Consider the following 22,165-nt stretch of genomic DNA (forward strand, 5'->3'; position numbering starts at 1 on the left):
ATGCTGACCACATGGACAGATGTGGGTTGGGTGAGATCTCTAAGAGATTTACTCAATGATCAGGTGCAACAGTGTACATATAAGCATGTCTTCGATTGACAGTCGTGCCAGACGCTGGTGCACTTGCTACTAAGAACAAGATTGAGTTGTGTCAGCTACACAGAAAGCGGGCTGCAGAATAATCCAATCCTGCAAGAGAGTACATTGACATGTTAGTACAGTGACTTGCGTGCTGTAGTGTATACATGTACGTAACTGATGTAGCCTTCTGCTAAGCATTGTCACGAGAACAAGGGACCTCATTGACCGATTACAAATATGGTCAGGCATACAGCTCTGTCACAGAAATACAATGCCTGTAAAGCAGGCCAAGTAAGCGCTTTAGCCAGCTGACTGCAAAAATCCAGGCCAGCCCATTTGCTAGTTCAAGTACAGGACGTTGGACACTCTTTCCTTGGAGTTGCGCAAAATGCATCTACAAAATTCACTTGCTCAGTGGCACTCTCTAGCGAAGAAGCAAAAACTTTGCGCCACTCATGTTTCTTCACGTGGTCACTGATCATTCATGTGCATAGATGCATGCAGCATGCCCAAATCCTCCTCAGGAGTGGGCGCCCGCATACTCTTGCAATGCAACATGGCATGCAGCAGACCCTCCAAAATATACAATCCATAATTTCATGGGCACATCTCAATCTGCGCTAAGAGTGCATTTGCTTGTCGCCCAATAATATATGTTGGAACAAGGCACCCACAATACAAGAGTACAAGAGATCCCGTGCTACACTGCCTTATGTTTATATTCTTTCAGCTCTCCACTTGCGCTCCGTCGCAGCCAGGCAGCCAGCGGCGTGTCAGCATAGATCTCCTCAGCCTGCAACACCCGGGCCCCTTATTCTCAGCTCTTCTCGGCCCATCACCGATCATTTGCTGCTCGCAACAGCATCAAGGAGACTGCTTGAGCCGACAGCCCTGTAAGTTCTCTGCACACATCTCTGCAGCCACTAAGACAACAATCACATCACACAGCTACAACCCCATGCAGGAGCGCCCATGGCATGGGGGAAAACTATCTCACATGCCCCCGGCTGTAATGAAGCAAGGGCACGAAAGACACATGGAATAGGAGAGGGCAGGGGAGTGGCACAATCACCAAGCCTCTGCACCTTTTATGTCCTCCTTCCAACGAAGCAATATGTCTTTCTGGCTGTCCTCAATCTTCTGCCATTGCATTACCTCAAGGACACGACCTGTGCAGTGCTGAAGTGAGTACTTTTGCCATGTAAATTCCCTTGAGAACCTGACGTCGGCGGTGCTAATATTATCTCATGTGCGTTTCCTGGGAAGCCCCACCTCGGCAATGTTGATGAACTGGTCGAGTGTCAGGCGGCCATGGATGTCCATGGCCTCCAGCACTTTGGAGACCACGTCTCCCGGCAGCTCGCGCTTGGCCGCGCGCATCGCCGCCCGAAACTCCTCAACATCCAGCATGCCATTCAGATCGCTGTCCATCGCATAGAATAGATCCACCAGTTGCTTCCGCGCCGCCTCCTCCACGCTTGTCTCAGCCTCCGGCCCTGCGCAGAAACGGCCCCTGATAAATAGTTATTGACATGGTCGTACCTCTAGCTCCTCTTGTTGTTCATGTGCTTGTGAATGTGGTGAACAACAATGTTCGGTTCGCGCACTCCTCTGTCTTGCCAACTTGCCCAGGGTGGGGTATGCCCTAAGACAGCTCTTGCAGGAGAGCATAATCTGTTTCTTGTCTTGTATCGGGCCTAGTCCTGCCGCGCATGTTCCCTCACTTTTGTTGAGCTAAAATGCTGAACAAGCTTCACAGGGCAGCAGCTCTGTGCAGAGCATGGGAGATCTAACTCAACTGTGGACAAGCCACATGCAAAAGTACGGCAAAGGCAAAAAACAAGGGCGAGTGCGGCTCACGTGGGGTGTCCTGTCGCTCCTTGGCATGGCGGTCGGCGCTCTCCAGGACGAGCAGCGTCTGCACAAACATGTGGGTGGGCGCCTGGCCAACAAACTGGCGCACAAAGTCCTCCAGGCGCTCCGCCGCTGTGCAGGCCCCGGCCTCGGCCGAGCGGCCGCCCTCCGGCAGCACGCAGCCCTCCTGTGCCTCCGCCACGCGCTCCTCAAAGTAGCGCACCGCGCGCCAGCACCGCTCCGCGCTCTCGTCCCCTGGCAGGGCGCTGCAGTAATCTGTGCGCACGGCCCCGCCACATCAGCTTGGGACATTACTACCACTTGTCTAACTCTGCGCACATGTGCATTTGGACACCTCCAGACCGTCTGTAACCGCGCAAGCTGCACCATGCATGCACTCCTAAACATGCATGCTGCACCAGGCAATGCATGCGACTCTTTGTTGATAAGGATACAAGTGTAGGTGTGCAAATGTGCAGCGCTCACCAATCAGGGCATGGTCAGCCTTCTCAAGGACCGTCTGCTGCGGCTCGTCGCTCTGCCTGAGGGAGTGGAAGGGGATGTGGATCTGCGCCTTCTGCTGCTCGGCCAGCTGCCTCAGGCGCTCAACATCGATCTCCTTGTTCTGCAGCATGGGTGAGGTGTCGTTTGTGACAGTACATCGTGCACGTTCAGCTTCAGTCTCACGTAACAAATTACAAGAACGACAGATGGTAGTCTTAAGATGCCGGTGCAAGCTCTTATGCTAGCGATAGGATTGCAAGTTGTGTAATCCTGCACAGTCAGCACAGGACACCACCAAGGTCCTCAATATCAGCTGGACTAGAAGAAATGGCCACTCACAAAAGTCAAAACAATTTCGAAAGTGCGGAATCCCCACATGTCAACTAGGAACGGCAAAATTTACCACGATAGCTGTTGTCCATTTCTGCTACTAGCACGAAGCGCACCTTCTTACTCTTCATTCGCCGCTTTGTGCGCGTCTCGCTGGTTGCTTGAATACTACATTTCGCTGCTGAGGAAGTGCATCTCGTGCACGGAATTGCTTTGAAAGCCTCCTGCGGTATTAACACACGCATTACAACTATCCGCAGTGTGACAAAGGAAGCGAGAGGTCGCCTTTTGAGTGCAGACTCGATAAGCACGATCTTAAGTAATGCTTTCTTCACACGATCCGCCTTCAGCTTGTATTTTGGACAGTGTTCCAATGACTTTCCTGTCGATCATCACGCATGCAAAGGGCAGGGGATGATCCCATGCGATCCAAGAAGCCAAAACTTTCCAGTCCACATTCATGCGTGTGCCTCACCTCACCTTTTACGGTGAAAAGATTGTCTTGGAACCACACAAAGCCTGTTGTATTGCGCAACGTTGTGGGCTCTTGCCTTTTTAAATTTGCACTAACAGCATGACATCATGACATCATGAAGAAGTACTCTTACGTCGCACATGATCGTAGCAATGCTTGTGACCAGAAAAGCAATATTTCAAATCCATCTGCTTGACCCTTCAAGGATCAGCTTCTTTGCGGTCGCCTACAGAACGCTGTAGTCCTGATGGAGAATTTCACTACCTTGCAAGTCCACGAAAGACCGGTTGTCGTCATGGACAATGGGTCAGGCTACACCAAGATGGGATTTCATGGAAATGCTTTGGTAAGCCCATTCCAACAGACAGCCGTTTGTCCGATGAAGTCAGCAACCATGTATGCAACAAGATGTGTGCAGATATTTGCCCTCATACCACGGTGCAATTTTTCCTGCAGCCAAATTTCGTCATACCCACGGCCATCAGCTTTGGTGGCTCAGAGAGGAGGGCAGCAGGCCCAGTATCCTGCTCAGATGACAGCCAGGTCTACATTGGTGATGAAGCCTTGTCACAACACGATCACAGCGTCCACTATCCCATTCGCCATGGTGTGGTATGTGGCATCCACCTACCTTTTGGCACATGGTTTGCGAGTAGTGCGGTTGCTCCAGGGACAAAGACCTGTGAGCCCGAATGCAGGTGAAATGCTGGGATCACATGGAGCGTTTCTGGCAGCAGAGCATCCACAGGCAAGAAACCCATAAATAGCGCATGTGTCATCAACTCACATCTGACATGCCACGAGCAATATTAGCCCAGCGCAATCTTGATCTGCACAGGTACTTGACGTTGTGTTAATTGGTTTGCACAGGTACTTGAGGGTCAACAGTGAGGATCACAATTTCATCCTGACAGAGCCACCCATGAACCCTCCAGAGAATAGGGAGACGGCCGCAGAGATCATGTTTGAGACCTTCAACGTGCCCGGACTCTGCATCGGTGTCCAGGCTGTGCTCTCGCTGTATGCAGCATTCGCAGTCGCCGAGAAGGGAAGCAAGGTAGAGATGTACCTCACACCCATGTCTCATGCAGAGTCCCATCCCCATTCACAGCTTGTACCTACTCAGCCGTTTCTATTCTGAACGCCAGATATGGATGTTAGGCAGTTGTGACTTATTGGTGATTGTGCGCCATACAGACACATCGGTCCTCCCTGACCGGCTGTGTGATAGACATCGGGGACGGCTGCACGCACATCATACCAGTCTCAGACGGCTATGTGATTGCCTCTGCCATCAAATCTGTCCCCATTGCTGGCCGAGATGTGACCTCCTTCGTGCAGCAGCTGATGAGGTGAGCACTCTTGCCCTGTTGCACACAAGCAACATACACTCCCAAATGTTCTCGGTCATTGAGAAGGTGCATGCATGCACAATTGTCTTTGGTGCAGCCGTTCACAAAAAGAGTAATGCAGGGACCGGAAGGAGCCTGTGCCTGTTGACATGTCCATGGATGTTGCGCGGCGCATCAAGGAGACTCTCTGCTACACTGCGTCCGATGTTGTCAAGGTGTGCTGTTCTCACCTGCAGCTCTCTACTCCCCTTTTATTCATGCCCCTGTCCTGTTAGGTGGTGGCGAAAAAGGAAGAGATTTGAAAATTGCTTGCTGACTTTTGAAAAGGGGAAGACCCTTACAAAAAGGAAACATGCATGCAAAAACTGAGAATGACATTGCTGAAATGAATCAAGAAGGTGTGTGCACACGCTGAGCTGCTGAGACCTGTTGCAGGAGTTTGCAAAGCACGACGCGCATCCCGACAAGCACAGCAGGGTGTACACCTGCGCAGACCCTCGCACTGGCGCCGAGCATGCATGCAACGTCCGCCATGAGGCGTTCCTGGCCCCAGAAGTCTTCTTCCGCCCAGACTTCATCTCGGACGAGTACACCACCCCGCTCCCGCAGGTGCTCCAATACATAGATCTCTGCTAATTTTAATTGCTCTTGTCCATTGAAAATATCAATAGGAAACTCACACGCTGAGGTTTTGTGGCTAATTTTCCCTTGTGCATGCGCAGCTGGTGGACAGGGTGATCCAAAGCTGCCCAATCGACACGAGGAGAGCTCTGTACGGCAACATAGTGCTCAGCGTGAGTCCTTATCGAATATGAATTCGCCCTTTGCTGGGCAATTAAACAGTGCCACTTATGCAGCTGCCTGCAACAGTGGTTCAAGCCTTGAACTTCAAGCCTGCCTACAAGCTCGTAAGTGTACGCTGAAGCTTCTGTATTGGATCTAGCTTCTGTATTGGATCTCTATCAACTGTCTGCTCGATGCAATACTGGGGTCTGAAGCAGGTTCCTCAATTGCGCAACAGGGGGGCTCCACGATGTTCAAGGACTTTGGGCGGCGGCTGCAGCGGGACCTGCAGAAGGCAGTAGCTGCGCGGCAGCCGTTGGGCGGCCGGCCGGTGGATGTGCGCGTGGCCGGCGCGCAGCGATTTGGCGTCTGGTTTGGCGGCTCCGTGCTGGGCATGATGCCGCATTTTGGCAGCATGTGCTGCAGCCGCGCCGAGTACCAGGAGCGCGGCTTCCGCGCCAGCGTCGCGAACAACGACGGCGCCGCCTGAGTCTAGCGCAAGCCTGCCATTTTATATTTACGAATGCACTTATTCATGGACTTGAGGATTTCTGACTTTCTGACGTTGAGAGTGTTGCATGCAACGACGGAGCCGCCTGAGAGTCCTGCGGAACTGCCGCCTCTGTTCTCGCAAAGGGCTAGTCAAAAGGGCTCGGATGAGAGACCAGTTCGAAGAAGAACAAACAGGATCAATCAACTTTATCGTGTTGTTGGGAGACTTGCCACGCAGAAAAGTCCTGCCATAAGCAGCGCACATGAATTGAGGAGAATATTGGCTGGCTCTGGTCAATGAGTAAATGAGCTTGGGGAATTGGTGTCTCAATGAGATACTATAATTTTGAAGCACAATCAGCATCTGCGGTGCAAGCGCGCACACGTGGACTCCGTGTGGTCCCATATACATGTCAACATCATTACAAAAGATCTGGCTAAATGAGGCTTAAATCTACCCAGCCATGCATGACTATGACTATGACATGTGTTGCACACCCTCAGGCAAGATTCTGCTAGTGCAATTCCACCACTTCTGCACACCACACCAAAACAAAGAAAAGCATGCCACCAGCTATACGCAGAGTTTCACTCCACAACGCAGTTCCACCTCAGCAAGCCAAGCGCTGCAAGAAATGCTTACCGAGCATGAATACGCATCAGTTGCCACCAAAGACTACAATGACATGAAGAAGCATTCCAAATCAAGAAGGTCTCCCACATGGTGTATACAATTATACGTACATACACAATTATGTTATTCTCGAAGCCTATTCTACTAGAGCTCCCAATTGGCTGCAGGCCCAACAGCATTCATAACTTATCGAGAATCAAAGAAGCTCCTGCAGCAGCATGGTCTTGTTGCGACGCAAGCTAGGAGATCTGCTCGATTGCCCTGGGTTCAAGTCTTGGCATGAAAACGGCTAGTAATACAACAGAGATCAGATACAACCACCACTTCGCCGCATTTTGCTCCCAGATGAGCTGACAGCACAATACTTTCCAACCTGAGAACCTTCATCAAGCAATCCATGCATCCAAGATAAATAGAACCAAATAACATCAACTTCTACGCATTGCACATGAGCCTTCGCCAACAACATTGTCAAGCAAGTACCACTAGAACAAGAAAACCCAACAAGCATTCATGCAACAAGAACACGCCAGCCTCAAACCGAGGTATGGGGTCATAAGCAATGGCCACCTTTGACCCTCTAGACCATCAATCTCTCCAGAAACCCTCACTGTCTGCAGTGCTTCAGCCCCATTTGCACACCCCCCCAGGGTTCAACCGATCTGGAGTGAAAAGTGCGCCTTGCATGTTCTATATGGATCACTGCGGGATAGTGTGATACTCCGTATGTTATAGGACACCCAATATGCTCTTTTCAAGAAGACCCCAGCCCTGTTCAGATTCATGAGGCAGGAACCGCGCAGATCTCCTCAGCACACTCCTCGCCGGCTGTCTGCGGGGAAGAAGGGCTGCTCTGTGACTGGACAGTGGCTGGAGCGGCAGCCGGCTTGGGCTGCAGAGGCTTGCGGAAGGACAACACCTTGCTGCTGCTGGCCAGCAGCTTTGTGTCGCACTCCAGACCCACGTCCTTGAACAGCTTGCCTGAAAGCACCAAGCGCAACACCCCAATTCAAATACCACTGGAATCCCTGAGCAGCTGTGCCAGTATTGTCTCCCTCACAAAGTTGCAAGAGGGCAGAGGGGCGCTATACTGTAAAGGCTGAGAACCTGCTGACCTCACAAGAAAGACCTGCTACACGTGAATCTTGCAATCAGATAAGTCCCAGGATGACACTCCTTCAACATGGACTCCAAAAAGAGGTGGCTGTAATATCAGGGGACAACACCACAGCCTGCTTTTGATGAAGCGCAGCTTGAGGAAGTGCCTCCTCATCCCAAACAAGACCAAGCTTCAGCTGACGCCCAGACATGATCAGGTTTCAGCCGATGCTCACCGAAGTCCTCGGAGATGTAGGTGAGGTAGTAGGGCTCGTTGAAGTCCCCGAAGCGGCCCAGGTTGGGGTCCAGCTGCTCGCGGTCCCCCAGCTGGATGCTGTCGGTGAACACCAGCAGGCCCCCCGGCCGCAGCACGCGCGCCATCTCAGCCGCGGCCGCGCGCCGTACCTCCGGGGGCAGCTCGTGAAAGAGGTACACGCACGTCACCTGGGCAGCGATGAACAATCTCGAGTGGGATCATGTGACCAAATATTCTGCAGAGCGAGGAAGAGGTACCAGGAATTAGAAGTTCACATATCCCTGGCCAAATTTTTTGGCAGATAGCTTAATTAGTGTTTATGGCAGGCCCTCTCACATCATGGCATCACCTGCCATTCAAATTGGGGCCGATTATCGTGAACAAGAGCATAAAACACTGCATTTCCTGGGTATGGCTTGGAGGGACTAAAAGGCCCCGTGCAGCCGACTAAATATGACATCATTCTATTGATTGTGATTCCTTAAGTACGGTCTTGGCAGGGAGCGCACCACATCGTAGGAATTGTCGGGCTGGGAGATGGCCTCAGCGGGGGCTTGCAGGTAGGAGACGCCGGCGCCATCGGCTCCGCCGAGGGCCTGTCCCGGGGCGCGCATGTCGGCCCAGTAGCGCATGTTCTTGCGCGCCTCCTGGAGGTAGTAGGGCGACAGGTCCGCCAGCGTCACGTCCATGCGCGGGTAGTTGTCCTAGGCACACAGAGCAGAGCCAGGTCAATTGATGTTTCGAAAGGAGTCGAGCTTGACCCGGCCGCCAAATCTACCAATCTGTGAGTGCACTTACGGTAGCCACACCACACCGGGAACTCAGAAACGGGGCCAAGGGCGCCCAAACATGTGCTGCCCACGAACAATCCTAATGAGGAGCTGATGGCAAGCAGGATGTAGCATGCAAAGAAGTGCCACCTAAGGAACCTTCCAGACCGCATAGGATACCCAATAGCTTTCTACTAGCCTCCAAGGCTACCATTTGCTGCTTCGCATACAGGCAAATGCGAAGGTTGAGACAGTGTGTGTGCCTCCAAAGCCATCTGCTCCTCAATAAAAGCCCAGGCGGACCTTGAGGAAGGTGGCGAAACGGCCGGTGCCGGAGGCGACCTCAAGCAGGCGAGTGCCGGCGCCGTCGCGCGGACGGGCGGCCATGAATGCGCGCAGGGGCACCAGGCTCTGGCGCTGCATCGCGTCCTGGCGGCCCAGGAAGAGCGTCTCCGTCGACACCTCGTACACTCGCGCGCTGCGCTCCGACAGCCACCCGTCCGTCTGCGCGCACATGCCGCCACATGCTCATCACTTGAAACAGTGCTGGGCGACTCACAAACCCAGATCCCCTAGCCCCGCCCAGAATAGCAGGAGCCACAGCGCTGCAAGAGTGTGACAATCATGCAATCTAGATCTCCATTGGACCACCAAGTGCTGAGAACCAACTGATGCTTGTGATGATCAGCTGTTCCCACCCATTGCCCTCCCTAGATAGCAGATCTTAGCCAAGCAGTCATGGCAGGCCGTGTGGCTATACAGCATTCCTCCAAAACATGCGATTGTTGAGGGCATGACCTGCTGACAGACTGTCCAGCCATAAGAAAAATGCTAGGCGGTTGTGAAATGTCACCTGGTAGTGAAATGTGTTGAGGTAGTAGTCGGGATACATGGGAGACTTGAGCCAAACATCCTCTGGTTTGCCATGGTCCCTTCGCCCCAGCGCAGCAGACGCCTCCGCCACAAACTACACCCACGCCAGCCATGTTCAGGATCGCACATATTTCTGCAATCTGCGCGAATCTGATTGTGCAATCTGTGCGAATCAAACAGTATCATTCTGGAGTCTGACTGCAGGGCAGGGCCAGGACCTATGCACTCATCACCACTGATTGTTGATGCAATCAGCGCTGGATGAGGGTAGGACTGGTCAGAGGAATGCTGCAAAATGCTCGGCGTCCACCCCCGTTTCTTTGCTCATGAGGAGCCGTGAGAACATTGTTAATTGTCAACTTACAAAAGGGTTGGGAAGGAGAAGTGCACCTGTGCAGATCGGCGGGCAATCCAGAAGGGACTCCACTGGCGGTGGCCGCGCGTAGTCATGTCCCAAGGCAGCTTGTACACGCCCTCCTCAATGTTCTTGTAATCCTGCAGCCGCCAGAGCACATTTGTGATTTCATTGACTGAGTCAGATTGGTATGCCACAGTCCCTGTCCTCCTAATCCCGATCAACACTGACTATACCTCACTTTTACTTGGGGACCTGGCAGGACAGGTGGCTGTAATAATCTTCATCCGTTGGCGAACCAACTGCATTGCTTTTTTGAAGTAGCGCTTTTGCCAAGGAATATGGAGCTTTACCTGGTAGTACATAGCCAGAGCCTCTCCAATGGGTCCGGTCAGGCCAGCGCGGATCATGCTCTCCATGCGGATGCCCACCTCATTCGTCTCAGTGCCGGTCACGCTGCTGGCGGCCCGCGCTGCCAGCACGCCTGCGATGCCCTGAAGGGCAAAGAAGCTGGAGCGCGTGATGTGGTAGCCCCAGTATGCGGCTGCCTTGGAAGAAGAAAAGACCCCCATGCTGCTCGCTGCCTCTGTCAGCGTCTGCAAGATTGCCTGGAGCCTGCGCAAAGACATGAAATATGTCATATTTCAGCAAGTCCTTGATAATTAGACTGCAGATTTTCAACAATACTGTGTTCCTGAAGTGAAAATGTTCCAAAGTTTCAAGCAACTCGGTCCTCCTCTCACAAGTCCTTGACAAATTTTTCCACTTGCAAGTCCGTCGCATCTGCCAGTCCGTCACATCTGCCAAATGATCTCTTATGTAAGAGGGCTATGTCGGTGAAGCACCTGCTTGGGATGGGAGTGCTGGGGTCTGAGATGCTGGGCGGCACAGAGAAATCCTTCCAGAAGTCCACACTCCAGTGCTGCTTGAAGTTCAGCCTGTCCTGCAGCCCAGGTTTGCTCCGGCTGAATGTGTCATCCTGCTAGCAAACACCATCATAGTGTCAACATTGCAAATCCCCACAACCTGCTCCATCTCCACTCTGTTCATGCTTCCGCCTTGAACCTCCAGCTCTGTGCATATGTCATGCTCAAAGATGTGCACGCTTACCTCATACGCTCCAGTATCTGCTGCCTCCCACACAACAGGGTCTGCAACTCCACCTCCCAACACTGCTCTGCCGGAGTCCAGAGCAGCAGCGACGGGTGCTGCAGTCTGCATCACTGCGGCAGTCCTGACATGCATCGCTCTACCAGGCCTCCTCCCTGTGCTGACCGCATGGCTGAGCACCCTTGTCCTGTGGCATGGCAGCCGCAAGAAGCCGCCAGCGCCTCTCAGCAAAGCATGCGAGGCAGGCATCCTCCCCTCTACAGAGGCAAAGCATATGAGTCAGCTATGGCCTAAGCGCGACTACAGCAGGAAACTACCTGGCATCCGATACGGATCCCCTTAGGCGGTTGAGGCCGAACAGAGCTCGACCGCACAAGACGCTACAAGGCAGTAATGTGGCTGATCACATACATCACAGTAGCTTCTTGGACAAGCCCTGTGCAAATTAAAGGTCCATGAGCTCGGTGACAGTCGTGCAATAAGCTGCAAGAATGGCTTGGAGATGCTACAATGTCTAGAACGGGCGTAGCCAACAAAGGAAAGAAAATGTCCAAGGCATGCCAGAAGGCTGACAGATGCGGTAAGTTGACCTCGGACGTGACGTGATGCCGACACCCTGGACTTATTTCTAGAAACTTATAAGTACGACAATAGTGGTCTACAGCTCAGACAGTAAGTACTCCGAATTCCCCACTAGGCACTCCACATTTCGTTGTGAGCTCGGCGACCTCAGCTAATCATAAGACTACTGGAAAAGACACAACCCAAATCCAATGAGATAGACAAACTTGCGCCGCTCATTGCCCCGGCAGATCAATCCCAAAAATAAAGAAAGGACACATAATGCTAAGACGTACCAGACGTCTGCGCGTCCTTAGATCAAGTTCGCCTCTTTGTGGGACCGGATTCCTCGCGATCTTTGTCTCAAAGCGTTGTTTATTGACGTGGGACCCTCTTAGCGTGGGCTTTTGTCACGTCCTCTACTCCTCGGTCTGGGACGCAGACGTGGAGACGTGCTTTGGCTGCTCTGCCAGGAAGCCGACTGAGAAGCTGATCTCTGGAGCGCAGATGCGTGCATGTTTCCATGAAGTCTACAATTGCTACTTGAAGCACTTTATTGGTGCCAGAGGCCATCAGTATTACTCCTAGAGAACCAAATGAGAGCTTAATTTGCCACATTGTACTGTATGCATATGCATGCATGCACATGCACATGGCCATATATTATTATTATTATTATTATTATTATTATTATTATTATTATTATTATTATTATTATTATTATTATTATTACATATATATGGCCATGCCACTGGCATCATGATGACACTGCTTATAAGCTTGCAAGGGAAGCTGCAAGTTGCAGATTGAACCCTCGTGGCATTCAGATGCCCGGCTTGGGCCCTCAATGATCAGTGATCTTGCCATTCGTTTGTGATTCGAACACTTCCAATATTGGTTCAACTTGCCACAACTCCCAGGATGGCCACACTGCACCTTGTTTATGCAACAGCAACCTCAAAGTCGGCCACGGCGCTAACACTCGGCTCAGCAACATGCACAGTTGGCTGCTCCATTGCCTCAGTGGCCCCCTCTGCATTCGCATCCATGTCTGTTGCTTCGTGCTCAGCATTTGCTTGCCCTTCATCTCCCCCCTCATCTTCATCTTCCTCTTCTTCTTCTTCTTCTTCCTCTTCGCTGTCTTCCTCCTCTTCTGGTGTGCTCTCTGCCTCACTGCCACCCGCATTTGGTGCCGCCACATCAGCTGTAGCAGGTTTGTCACCAAGCCCAAGCGCCTCAGTGTCATCATCGGACTCTGTGTGCAGCAGCTCTGCAGGAAGCTCTACACAATCCATTCAGACACAGTCAGGATCGAGACAAGTGTTTCACAGTCAAAACGGCAGACATTTTTGAGATCATCTCATTGCAATCCTCAGATGCAATCATCAGCGGGCAGCTGTGCGTGCCAACCTTTGCGCATGCGCCGTGGCATGGATCAGGGAAAAGCACACCATGGGTCATACTCCATATCATTGAGGATCTCAGTCAAAATCGCAGAAGTCAGAACGTTCTTGATTCGCTTGTGATGTCCTCTGCAACAATGAAACCCATTGTGGGGGTCACGATACCTGGGAGGACGGTGCTTGGGATGGCGGGCTCGGGAGGGAAGATGAGAGGTGCGCGGCCGAAGTCGAGCAGGAAGTTATTGGTGACCAGGAAGCGCAGGCACTGCAGCAGCCGGCTGTGCTCCGCACGGATGTCTGGCGCGAGCAGCTTCTGCAGCAGCGTCGGCTGCCGCTGCTGCACGGGAGACTGCATCCTGCCCCCTGCAGCCATGCCCGCCAGCTGTCAACGCCCACTTTAAAGCTCCTCTGTGTTCCTCAGATCATTAGTACTTAGATGACATCCAGATGGTCTAGATGATCAACTCTACGCTGCCACTCTCCCACAGAGCAATTAAGAGAAAGAAGTAGGGTTGCAGACATCAAGGCAGAGCGAGTGCCAGGAATAAGTGGAACGGCCGCTGTGCAAGTGAAAACCTATGCAACAACATTGCAATGATCCCCCGGCCCAGGAGCACTGAAAGGCCACATTGCATACGTGCATACAAGTGTGGTTGGCTCCTTATAATCCCCTTACACAGGGAGCACTGCTCTCTGAGGAGGGCATTTGTCAGTGGCATGCTGCTGGCTATTGTACCTGGTGGATGTCTGCCTCTCTGGCTGTGCCTCCCCCTGCCGCGCCCCCTGCCCTGCTCAAAGTGGCCGTTGGCGCGTGCCTTTGGCGCTGGGCGCTCTGCCGGTGCCGGTGCACCCCCCTGCTTCGCCTCTGCGGCTTCACCCTCGCTGTCGCTCCCATACGCCATCAACCCCTGGCCATCAGGAAAGAATAATGCCATTTGGTATTTGCTAGAGGGAGCTGTGAATGTTGCGCCTAGCCCTTCAAAGATCAAGCTGGGAGTGTATTGATTGGTGCGGAGAGGAGGGCACCTCCAGGCCCTCTGTATGAGGTGGATCTTCCGCGCCCTCGACCTTTGCCCGCTTCTGTGAGGGCAGCGCTCCGCTCGCAGGTGGCGGCTGTCCATCCTCTGCCCACCTCTTCCTGCCCCCATCGAAGCTGCTCCGGCCTCTGCCGCGCCCCCCTCTCCCCGGACCTGCATCCATCACGCCACCCGTCTGATACAAAAATAAAAAGGCCGACGGCGATGAACCATAATGGTATTCTTTTTTTCCAGCATAATATATTCCCCTGTTTCACAGCCTTGGCTTGCAGGGCCAACAGAGAACACTGCCACTGCCTGCACCGACTCAATATAGGTGCTCGTCAGCAAGTGGGCGCACCAGGCTCCCGACCGAAGCGGCCGCGGCGGCCGCGGCCGCCCCGGAAGCCGCCGCCGGCCGCTCCGCCGGGATCGAGGCCGGCCTCGGCGAGCAGGTCGGCGGTGCCGGCCTCGCGTAGCAGCCCCAGGTCGCGCTGGCGGGCAATCACCTCGCGCAGGCGCATCCGCGAGGCCTCACGCACCGGGTCGAGCTCCCCGCGTGCCTGCCGCTCGGCCGCTTCCGCGCGCCGCGCCGCCACATTTTCGTCCGATGGAAAGTTTCTGCGCCGCTCCTCCCTCCACCTACATGGCTCTGAACGTCACCTCCCATCTTGTACTTTACCGCATTTGCTGGAAGCGCCTCAGTTGCGTCAGATCCTAAGCGGCAAAGGAGTGGAAATGGAGCTTGCCTGGCGCCGTCAAGCACCTCCTGCTCGTTCAGCGGCCGCCACGGCCTGACAGGGGTGTCTGGCACCTCCTTCTGCTTCTTCGCCTTAGGCTGCCTGGGTTGCTGCTGCAGTTGTTGCATTCCACGACCAGGCATGCCCTCCCTGCCCCCATTGCGACCCTGCCCAACATTCACATGCCCTCTTAATCCACAAGAAGGAGCAGCAATGACACCCCTGGATACCTGCATTCCCCCATATTCCTGGGATCCTAGGTACCCAGCTAAGCAGATTGTGGCATACCTGGGACGAGCTGCCTCTGCCGCCAAATCCTCTGCCGGGGCCTGAAGGTGGGCTGCCATTTTGTGTAGGAAAGCCGCGCCCTCCGGGGATGCGCCCCCCCTGGCGACCACCGCTCCTGCCTGATGGTGGGCCCCCACGCGGCGGTGGCCTCGGGCCCCCCGGTCCAGGACCCATTGGCCTGTGCAAAGAGCAGGCTCTGTCAGCTGGAAATTGGCCACCTACTGAATCACAATCATGAGTTCTACTTGCCCTCAAAGCGATGATGAGCATGCAAACGGGCCTCCAAAAACGCACCAGGGTGGTCCTGCCTGGCTGGGATGGTTTATCCATGGCGGCTGCTGAAAGTCATAGGCCGGCTGCATGTGCACAGCCGGGGGACCTGCAAAAGGCATCCCTGGCGGCCCATACGGCGGAGGGTAGGCTTGCGCTGGAAAGTCTGGGGCCCCTCCATTCCATCCCTGCATATGTCATGGGGTACTTGTAGCTCGAAAAATACTTGTTGATTGAGGATCACATTCAGTCCCTTTCTCAGAATTCAAAATTTGCTCTGCGAAGCACACAGGTGAAAGCATAGAAACACAGGAGCAATCATCCATGAGGATAAGCTAGATTTCTCAAGCGCCCTAGCATATGTTCAGAGTATCTAAATAACTTGAATACTGCAAGCCGAACTGTGTTGTGCCAGAGAACAGTCGAGTTTGGTACCTGTTGTATTCCGGGATGATAGGGAGGTCTCGCCCCAAACGATTGGCGGCCCCCTCTATACATTGTTCACGAGGTCTAGATACTGAATATTGAAAGAGGCATTGCAGAACTAGCCTCTCCGCAAAGTATTGGCTGTGATTCCTGAGGAAATCTGCACGTGCCGTGTTTGACTTTTTGACTGATGTCACTATCAATCCGCACTTTTCAAAGCCTCATTCCGCCTCCTGAAACACGTTTTGAAAGGTCTTGTGATCTGATTTCACTCAGAAGAATACAAACTCGACCTCTAGCAACAATATAGGCACTCAGATCGCGTGAGAAGAAGGGATGATCTGAAAGGCTATCACAGTAATATGAACGTCCAAGCACATCGTAAAGGCCATTGTTGCATCGCAGATGCCGTAAATATCGCAACACGGCATCAATTGGGCCCGTCCTCACGGCGAGTCTTGAGATATAGTACTATAAAGCAGCGGTGGCCAGCAACAGGACGAGGACTTGATGTGGGGCAAGCTTTCAGAAGATGTCGCTTGCATCACAGAAGCAAACCATTACGTACGCTGCTGGATTCCTAGTGTACTTACAATAACACTGCTCTCCACAGGATTCGCTTGTTGCACTGCCGATTAGAAGACGGTGCCGGGCATAAGTAGGAAGTTCCATCTGTGCTGCAGGTGTCAGTGCAAGAGCCACAAGGGGAGGAGGCAGCTCGCAGACGTCCAAGACTGCGCAGACGCTGCTGACTCTGGAGAATGTGGGGCGCACACATGACGGGCAGACACAGCTGTTTGCAGATGTCACCCTCACCATCAAGAAGGGGCAAAGACTGGCGGTGGTGGGACCCAACGGCTGTGGAAAGACCTCGCTTCTTCGCGTCCTTGCAGGTGAGCAAAACGCCTGGCTTCTAGCCAGCTAAATTGCTGCCAGCAATAATGACACGGCCCAAGAGGTTGTGAAGGTGCCGTAGTGTGTAGGGGCTGAGGTAGTACTGAATTACTACTGAAATTTCACAATTTTACTGGATTGAGGCTTCCCTGCGCTGGTGTGATCAGGGGTGGATGAGCCGGACTCCGGGGTGGTGAGGAATCGGGGCATCAAGATCGGCTACCTACCACAGATGCCGCAGCTGGAAGAGGGCCTTTCAGCCATCGATGCCGTGATGGCCTCTGAATCTCTCCTTGCGCGTTGCCTCCGCACATACGACCAGGCGATGACCAGCGGCAACAAGAAGGCATGCATGCAGCCTCCCTGCTCTTGGCCATCGTGCCTCATCCCCCAGTCAATCATCTTCCCATTTGGGGCCTTGTACACATAACCATTCTAGCTACTTAATTGCTAGATTGGAAATGGAGTTGAGCCAGAACAGACTACATACATGAAAGTGCAGTATACTGGAAGCAGTCATCTGTATGACGCTGAGAGAGGAAAGATATTGAGGACGCGCTCCTGTGAGGATATCATTGCATTTAATCGGCTAGGGACGATGATTGTCGAGCCGTGTGCCGTTCTCGACACTCGTCTCCTGACATCCAGTAGCCAGAGTGGGCTCCTGAAGGCTTCTGAGAGGGGCAGCGCTGTGTGGGGCAGGAGATCGACAGCGCCATAGCCCAGATGGATGCGCTGGGGGGCTGGGAAGCGAGGGAGAGGGCGCTGCAGATGCTGGAGCAGGTGGGCGTGGCCGACAGCGCGCAGAGCGTGGGCAGCATGAGCGGCGGGCAGCAGCGACGCGTGGCGCTGGCGGCCGCTCTGCTAGCGCAGCCGGACCTGCTTATCGCGGACGAGCCCACCAACGCCATGGACTACAAGGCATACCTGCCTCTATATAAATCTCTGGCAGCTTTCTAGACCTGATCACTGCATTGCCCCCCCAAAAACAACTCCATCGCTCCAAAACAAGAGCCTCTGATTACGCTTGGCAGGGAAAGCAAAGCAGAGGGAGTGTGAACCAGCGCATGACCATGCTGGATCATTAGGTTGAAATTTAAAGGTCGGTGGCTCTAATTTACATCCCACTAATACCTATGCTGATGTGAAAACGGTACAGATCGAAGTTATTTTGCACACCAATGCCAAGCAGAGGGCTTCGGACAGTCACATAGCACAGAAACTTGGCAGGTCAGGCATCCACAGTTCAGCTGCGCAGTCCCATGCAATTGTGCTTGGTTCGCGCGGAGCTACCCTAGTCCTTGTGAAGGGGGTTTTAAATGCCAGAGAATCCAGTCTATGCCGGACAAGAACATGAAGAGCGGGTGAGCTTGGTGTGGGCAGGCCATTAAATGGATGGAGGAGAGCTTCTGCGCGCGTGGGATGTCACTGGTGGTGGTGACTCACGACCGTGCATTCATGGAGAGTGTGTGCACGTCCGTGCTGGAGATGGAGGCGGGCGAGGTCCACCTGCACTCCTTCGGCGGTTCCGGCAGCTACGCGCGCTTCCGCGAGGTGGCCACCCGATTGCTTGACATGCGCTCATACTTGTCTATTAAGCACAATCCGACACGCCTGCATAGCAGTTGTAATGTGTTTGAAGACCTGTACCAGGGGAAACTGGGCAACCCTGTGTCGTCTTGAGAGATGAAGGATGTCTCCGACTGCTTACAGCAGCCATGCGAGGTGTGTCATAAGAGATTAGGAAGGATGCTTGTCAACAATAGCTACCTCAAGAGTAATCACCAATAGCACGGGGTATGAAAGACTACAGAGGGTCGCTAGAACCCCTGACAGTGGGCGTGAGGGAGTTTAATTCAATGGGACTGTCATGTGCCAACAGCTTCGGGAGGAGCGGCGGGCGGCCAAGGCGGCGGCGGCGGCGAGCGCGAAGAACGTGCTGCGCAAGGAGACGGAGTGGATGCGTCGGCAGCCCAAGGCGCGCTCGGTCAAGGCGGCTGCGCGCGTGCGCCAGTTCTATGAGCTCACGGCGGCCGCGCGCGATGTGCCACAGGCCGAGACGCACGTTGCATTCGATGGCGGCGTCGGCATGCGCCGGCAGGTGCGCACATGTGCACGACGGCCTCTGCTTCTGCTGCTCACCTTTGCAGCTTTGGTGTATGTCTGGACATCTTGTTGCTGTCTTAATGTATTGCATGGCATTCTGAACGGGCTTCTTGAGGATGGCAAGGAAGGGGCTCGTCAGCAGGTTGTCCAGAGCTGTTTTGCTCTTTCAGTTTTCTGAAAGACCAGTGATGGACGGCTGCTCTGCTGTCACCTGCTATCAGGATGAAAATGATGTGCCACACGTGATCAGGAGGAAGCCTTGTCAGGAAGAGTCCAGCAATGCTGTGTGCGCTTGGCTGGCCGCAGGGGCGGAAGGTCTTGGAACTGAAGGGAGCATCCTGCCATGTGGGGGAGAAGGAGATCATCAGGTTGGCTTCCTCTGTCCCTTTAGATATCCACAAGCCAAGCGCGCACGTAATTGCCCAATCTTTCATGGATGATGGGGACCTCACAAGTGGTGTGGTGGCTGGCAGGGATTTCTGGTACGAGTTCTTCCCGGGGGAGAGGCTGGGGGTTGTCGGCGCGAATGGAGCCGGCAAGAGCAGCCTGCTGCGCATGGTTGCCGGCCAGCTGTCGCTCAGCGCAGGTAATGTTACTAACACGTTACTAATCACCAACCAATGTGTTATGTCATCTGCATGGAGACACTTACAAGCTACAGCTTCAATGTCCATAAACTTGACATCATCATATGTCTGAAGAAGAGTTTGATACATCCTAGCAGGTGAGAGAGACATGGGGGAGACTACGCAGCTGGGCTTCTTCACTCAAGAGCCGCTGGACATCCCTGAGACCATGACCATGAACGCCTACCTCAGGTGTGCAAGTCATTTTTCAAAATAATGCTGTTTCTTGCAAACAGAGCGCAGTGTGCTGCGCCCTTCTTTGCATACCAAGAAATGCAGCTCTCTGCCCCACAACACACGAGGCGCTGCCACATCCCGTGTGTGCAGGGACTAGTGAGGGTTCTTACTGGCAGCAACGCCAGTTTTGTGCCTACTGCCAAGAGTGGAGACAGGCGGGTTTGCATAGAAGCCTGGGTGGATCAAGGATAGGCTGGGAAATATCGCATGTTGTGGTGCTGTGCAGAGACATCGGCAGCCGGCAAGCGTCCCTGACAGGCAGTACAGAGGAGGACATTTCGGATACGCCGGTGCATGTTCTGGAGCGAGTTGGGTTCCCACGCTCCAGGCACTACACGCAGGTGAGCAAAGAAATTGGTCCCAAGATCAAAAGTGTTCCTGTTCACATATGCGGTATGTCATGTATTCCGGTCATGCCAGCCCAGTAGCTCTCTAAAGTCATAAGGCACACGCAGTCTCAGCAAGATGCCTTTGCTACAAAGCTGAGACTGGACACCTGAAGGCTTCCGTAGCTTCAGCAGGCTGCCTTTGATGTACAGCTGAGGTTGGGTCTGTATTTTTTGTGCCGCAGGTAAAGTACTTGAGTGGAGGTGAGAAGAGGAGGCTGCAGCTGGCAGCTGTGCTCATGGCCAAACCAAACCTGCTCATCCTTGACGAGGTGTGCTGCCCTGCTTGTCTGCTCACTCCGTTCTGAAAGTGCACGGCAAAACGTCCAAAGACACAAATGGGTCTTTTAGTGTCTTGCCAAGCAATCTGCCAAGCGTGTGCCCAAGCAATGTTAAAGTCCAGACTCCAACACTGGAGGTTTCCACCTCTACAGTATGTGGTATTACTGTACTGGAATATCAGTTTGGCCAGCTTTTAAAAGCTGGCCCATCATCTCTACGGGTGAGATAATGGACCCGCAGTGGTTGGCAATGGATTAGTCACATACAGCAAGCTGAAAGGAGCGAGCCTCTGTGTGGCAGCCGACAAATGACTTGGACCTGGCAACGGTGGAGAGTTTGGAGGGCTTTCTGGCGAGCTATGGCGGCTGCCTGCTGGTGGCATCCCACGACCGGGCCTTTATGGAGGGCCTGGACCGCATGTTTGTGCTGCGTGGCGACGGCGTCGTGCGCCTCTTTGAGGGCTCCTACTCGGAGGTGCGTCCACATCTAACATGACAGGGGACGCGACAGGACGCCACCAGGAATTTTTCTTGTGCTTATTTGTGTATGCAAAGCTCACAATTGTTCACCGCTTGCATGCTGTTCCTGCCAATTTGGTGTTGAGGAAGGCGAGGTATGTTTCCAGACTAGCTGCGGGTAAAGGCTGCCACATGACCTAACCCTTGTTGGTGCAAAGACCCAACCAACCGTGGACAGGGTGCTCAGTAATCATATTGCCAGCCAAGGCCGATAATTTGTAGGAGGGCGCATGTATTACTGTCGCACTGCTGGCATTTGCCAGAGGATTTGCTTATGACTTTGCGTAAGGTGTTCTCTCACCACAGCTGTGTGCAATTTGGGATGCAGCTGCCTGCATGTCTCAAATCTGCCACCTATCCTGCTAATGGTGCAATGAGTGCATGCTACAGCAGTACAGTGTTACCAGTAGTCAACGGCGATGAGCGCCCAACATCTGCTTTGAGAGGTCAGGATTGAAGAGGCAATGGCCATGAGGAGAGCTGTTGGGGCATTTTGTGGTGAGAGGATCGTTCTGGCTAATCCATAGGCACATGAAGCCAAGGTGCTGCTTAATTGATACTGAGACGGAGCGCTGACATGCTGTGCAGTATCTGGACATAGTGCAAGCTGAGGAGGAAGAGCGCGCCGCAGCTAAAGCAGCCGCCCGAGCACAGCAGGCTGCCAGCAGCTCAGCATCCAGCAGCGGCGCTGGGCAGATAGGGGCAAAAGATGCAGCTTCTGGCATTGCCAGCAAGCCCCAGAAAAGGCTGCAGCTGGGATACAGGTGCGAGACTGACTCTTTTAGGTCTACTCAGCGAAGCTCTCATTATGCAGTCTGCCCTGCTCCTGTGAGAGGGCAAATCTGCTGGTTTCAGCTTTCGATTGCAATCCAAGGATCCGATGCGAACCGAAATGCTAGGTTTCTGTAAATGTAAATGAACCTTGTGTTGCCACAGGGAGAAGCTGGAGTACGAATCGTTGGAAGTGCAGATCGAGGACCTGAGCGAGCTGAAGCAACAACTAGAGAGGGAGCTCGATGGTGCAGGCGGGGACTATGAACTGGTGCAACAGCTCAGCGAAAAGCTTGCGCGAACCGAAGGCGAGCTGGATCGCAAAAGCGATAGGTGGATGGAGCTTGCAGAGATTGCTGAGCTTGCCAACGCCTAGTTAGCCATTTGCCCAAAATTCGTATCTTCGTGACCAAGTTCCTGTCGGTCAGCAAGCACGTCAGAGCTGAAAGACGCTTCGGTCATTCTGCCGTCACAGCTTTCAATGCGATAGAGACCACGTAAGAGATCGATGCAAACACACTGCTTGGTGGGAATCAGGATGGTGCCTTACGGACGGGCGCGTTTCGCGCCCGGCCAAGCTTTTCAGAAGTTCCAATCGAGAAGCTGCCGTGGAAGCCGGTGTCCCTAGGTCCACACTCGTCTCTGCTCTCCCCGTGTGCCATCACCTAACATCA

General features: G+C 53.5%; 5 protein-coding genes across 5 annotated transcripts; 2 read left to right on the plus strand and 3 right to left on the minus strand.

Annotated features, from left to right (window-relative positions):
• Positions 1-781: 781 nt before the first annotated feature.
• Positions 782-2,900, minus strand: COCSUDRAFT_55621 (hypothetical protein; the record flags this gene model as incomplete). The annotated part of the gene is made up of 5 exons (XM_005652116.1): positions 782-874; positions 1,354-1,577; positions 1,942-2,211; positions 2,422-2,560; positions 2,886-2,900. The coding sequence occupies 5 exons, from the start codon at positions 2,898-2,900 to the stop codon at positions 782-784; spliced, it is 741 nt and encodes a 246-aa protein (XP_005652173.1).
• Positions 2,901-3,244: 344 nt separating this feature from the next.
• COCSUDRAFT_45933 (actin-related protein 3) lies at positions 3,245-6,192 on the plus strand. Its single transcript, XM_005652117.1, has 9 exons — positions 3,245-3,590; positions 3,701-3,856; positions 3,943-3,992; positions 4,115-4,301; positions 4,442-4,596; positions 4,718-4,811; positions 5,032-5,205; positions 5,319-5,390; positions 5,618-6,192. The coding sequence occupies exons 1-9, from the start codon at positions 3,492-3,494 to the stop codon at positions 5,867-5,869; spliced, it is 1,239 nt and encodes a 412-aa protein (XP_005652174.1). The 5' UTR covers positions 3,245-3,491; the 3' UTR covers positions 5,870-6,192.
• Positions 6,193-6,279: 87 nt separating this feature from the next.
• COCSUDRAFT_64315 (S-adenosyl-L-methionine-dependent methyltransferase) lies at positions 6,280-11,102 on the minus strand (the record flags this gene model as incomplete). Its single annotated transcript, XM_005652118.1, has 9 exons — positions 6,280-7,486; positions 7,840-8,047; positions 8,369-8,563; positions 8,933-9,133; positions 9,483-9,596; positions 9,893-9,997; positions 10,211-10,472; positions 10,703-10,836; positions 10,968-11,102. 9 exons carry the CDS (start codon positions 11,100-11,102, stop codon positions 7,287-7,289), a joined length of 1,554 nt encoding a protein of 517 aa, XP_005652175.1. The 3' UTR covers positions 6,280-7,286.
• An 845-nt stretch (positions 11,103-11,947) lies between these two features.
• On the minus strand, positions 11,948-15,149 carry COCSUDRAFT_55624 (hypothetical protein; the record flags this gene model as incomplete). Its single annotated transcript, XM_005652119.1, has 9 exons — positions 11,948-12,022; positions 12,181-12,279; positions 12,485-12,810; positions 13,097-13,294; positions 13,668-13,839; positions 13,958-14,121; positions 14,309-14,579; positions 14,714-14,854; positions 14,976-15,149. 9 exons carry the CDS (start codon positions 15,147-15,149, stop codon positions 11,948-11,950), a joined length of 1,620 nt encoding a protein of 539 aa, XP_005652176.1.
• Positions 15,150-16,398: 1,249 nt separating this feature from the next.
• Positions 16,399-20,697, plus strand: COCSUDRAFT_11562 (P-loop containing nucleoside triphosphate hydrolase protein; the record flags this gene model as incomplete). The annotated part of the gene is made up of 12 exons (XM_005652120.1): positions 16,399-16,564; positions 16,733-16,943; positions 17,279-17,408; positions 17,785-17,877; positions 17,949-18,119; positions 18,448-18,666; positions 18,978-19,039; positions 19,145-19,262; positions 19,401-19,489; positions 19,761-19,875; positions 20,106-20,192; positions 20,503-20,697. Coding segments are annotated over 12 exons (1,656 nt in total), but the record flags the coding sequence as incomplete, so codon positions are not given.
• Positions 20,698-22,165: the final 1,468 nt, after the last annotated feature.

Source organism: Coccomyxa subellipsoidea (assembly GCF_000258705.1).
Source record: "Coccomyxa subellipsoidea C-169, whole genome shotgun sequence".
Taxonomy (NCBI): Eukaryota; Viridiplantae; Chlorophyta; class Trebouxiophyceae; family Coccomyxaceae; genus Coccomyxa; species Coccomyxa subellipsoidea.

Coding starts and splice junctions, on each gene's coding strand:
- COCSUDRAFT_45933 (XM_005652117.1), top strand. CDS start 3,492: ATGGAGAATTTCACTACCTTGCAAGTCCACGAAAGACCGGTTGTCGTC. Junction 4,812..5,031: donor CTGCGTCCGATGTTGTCAAG/GTGTGCTGTTCT, acceptor GACCTGTTGCAG/GAGTTTGCAAAGCACGACGC. Junction 5,391..5,617: donor ACGGCAACATAGTGCTCAGC/GTGAGTCCTTAT, acceptor ATTGCGCAACAG/GGGGGCTCCACGATGTTCAA.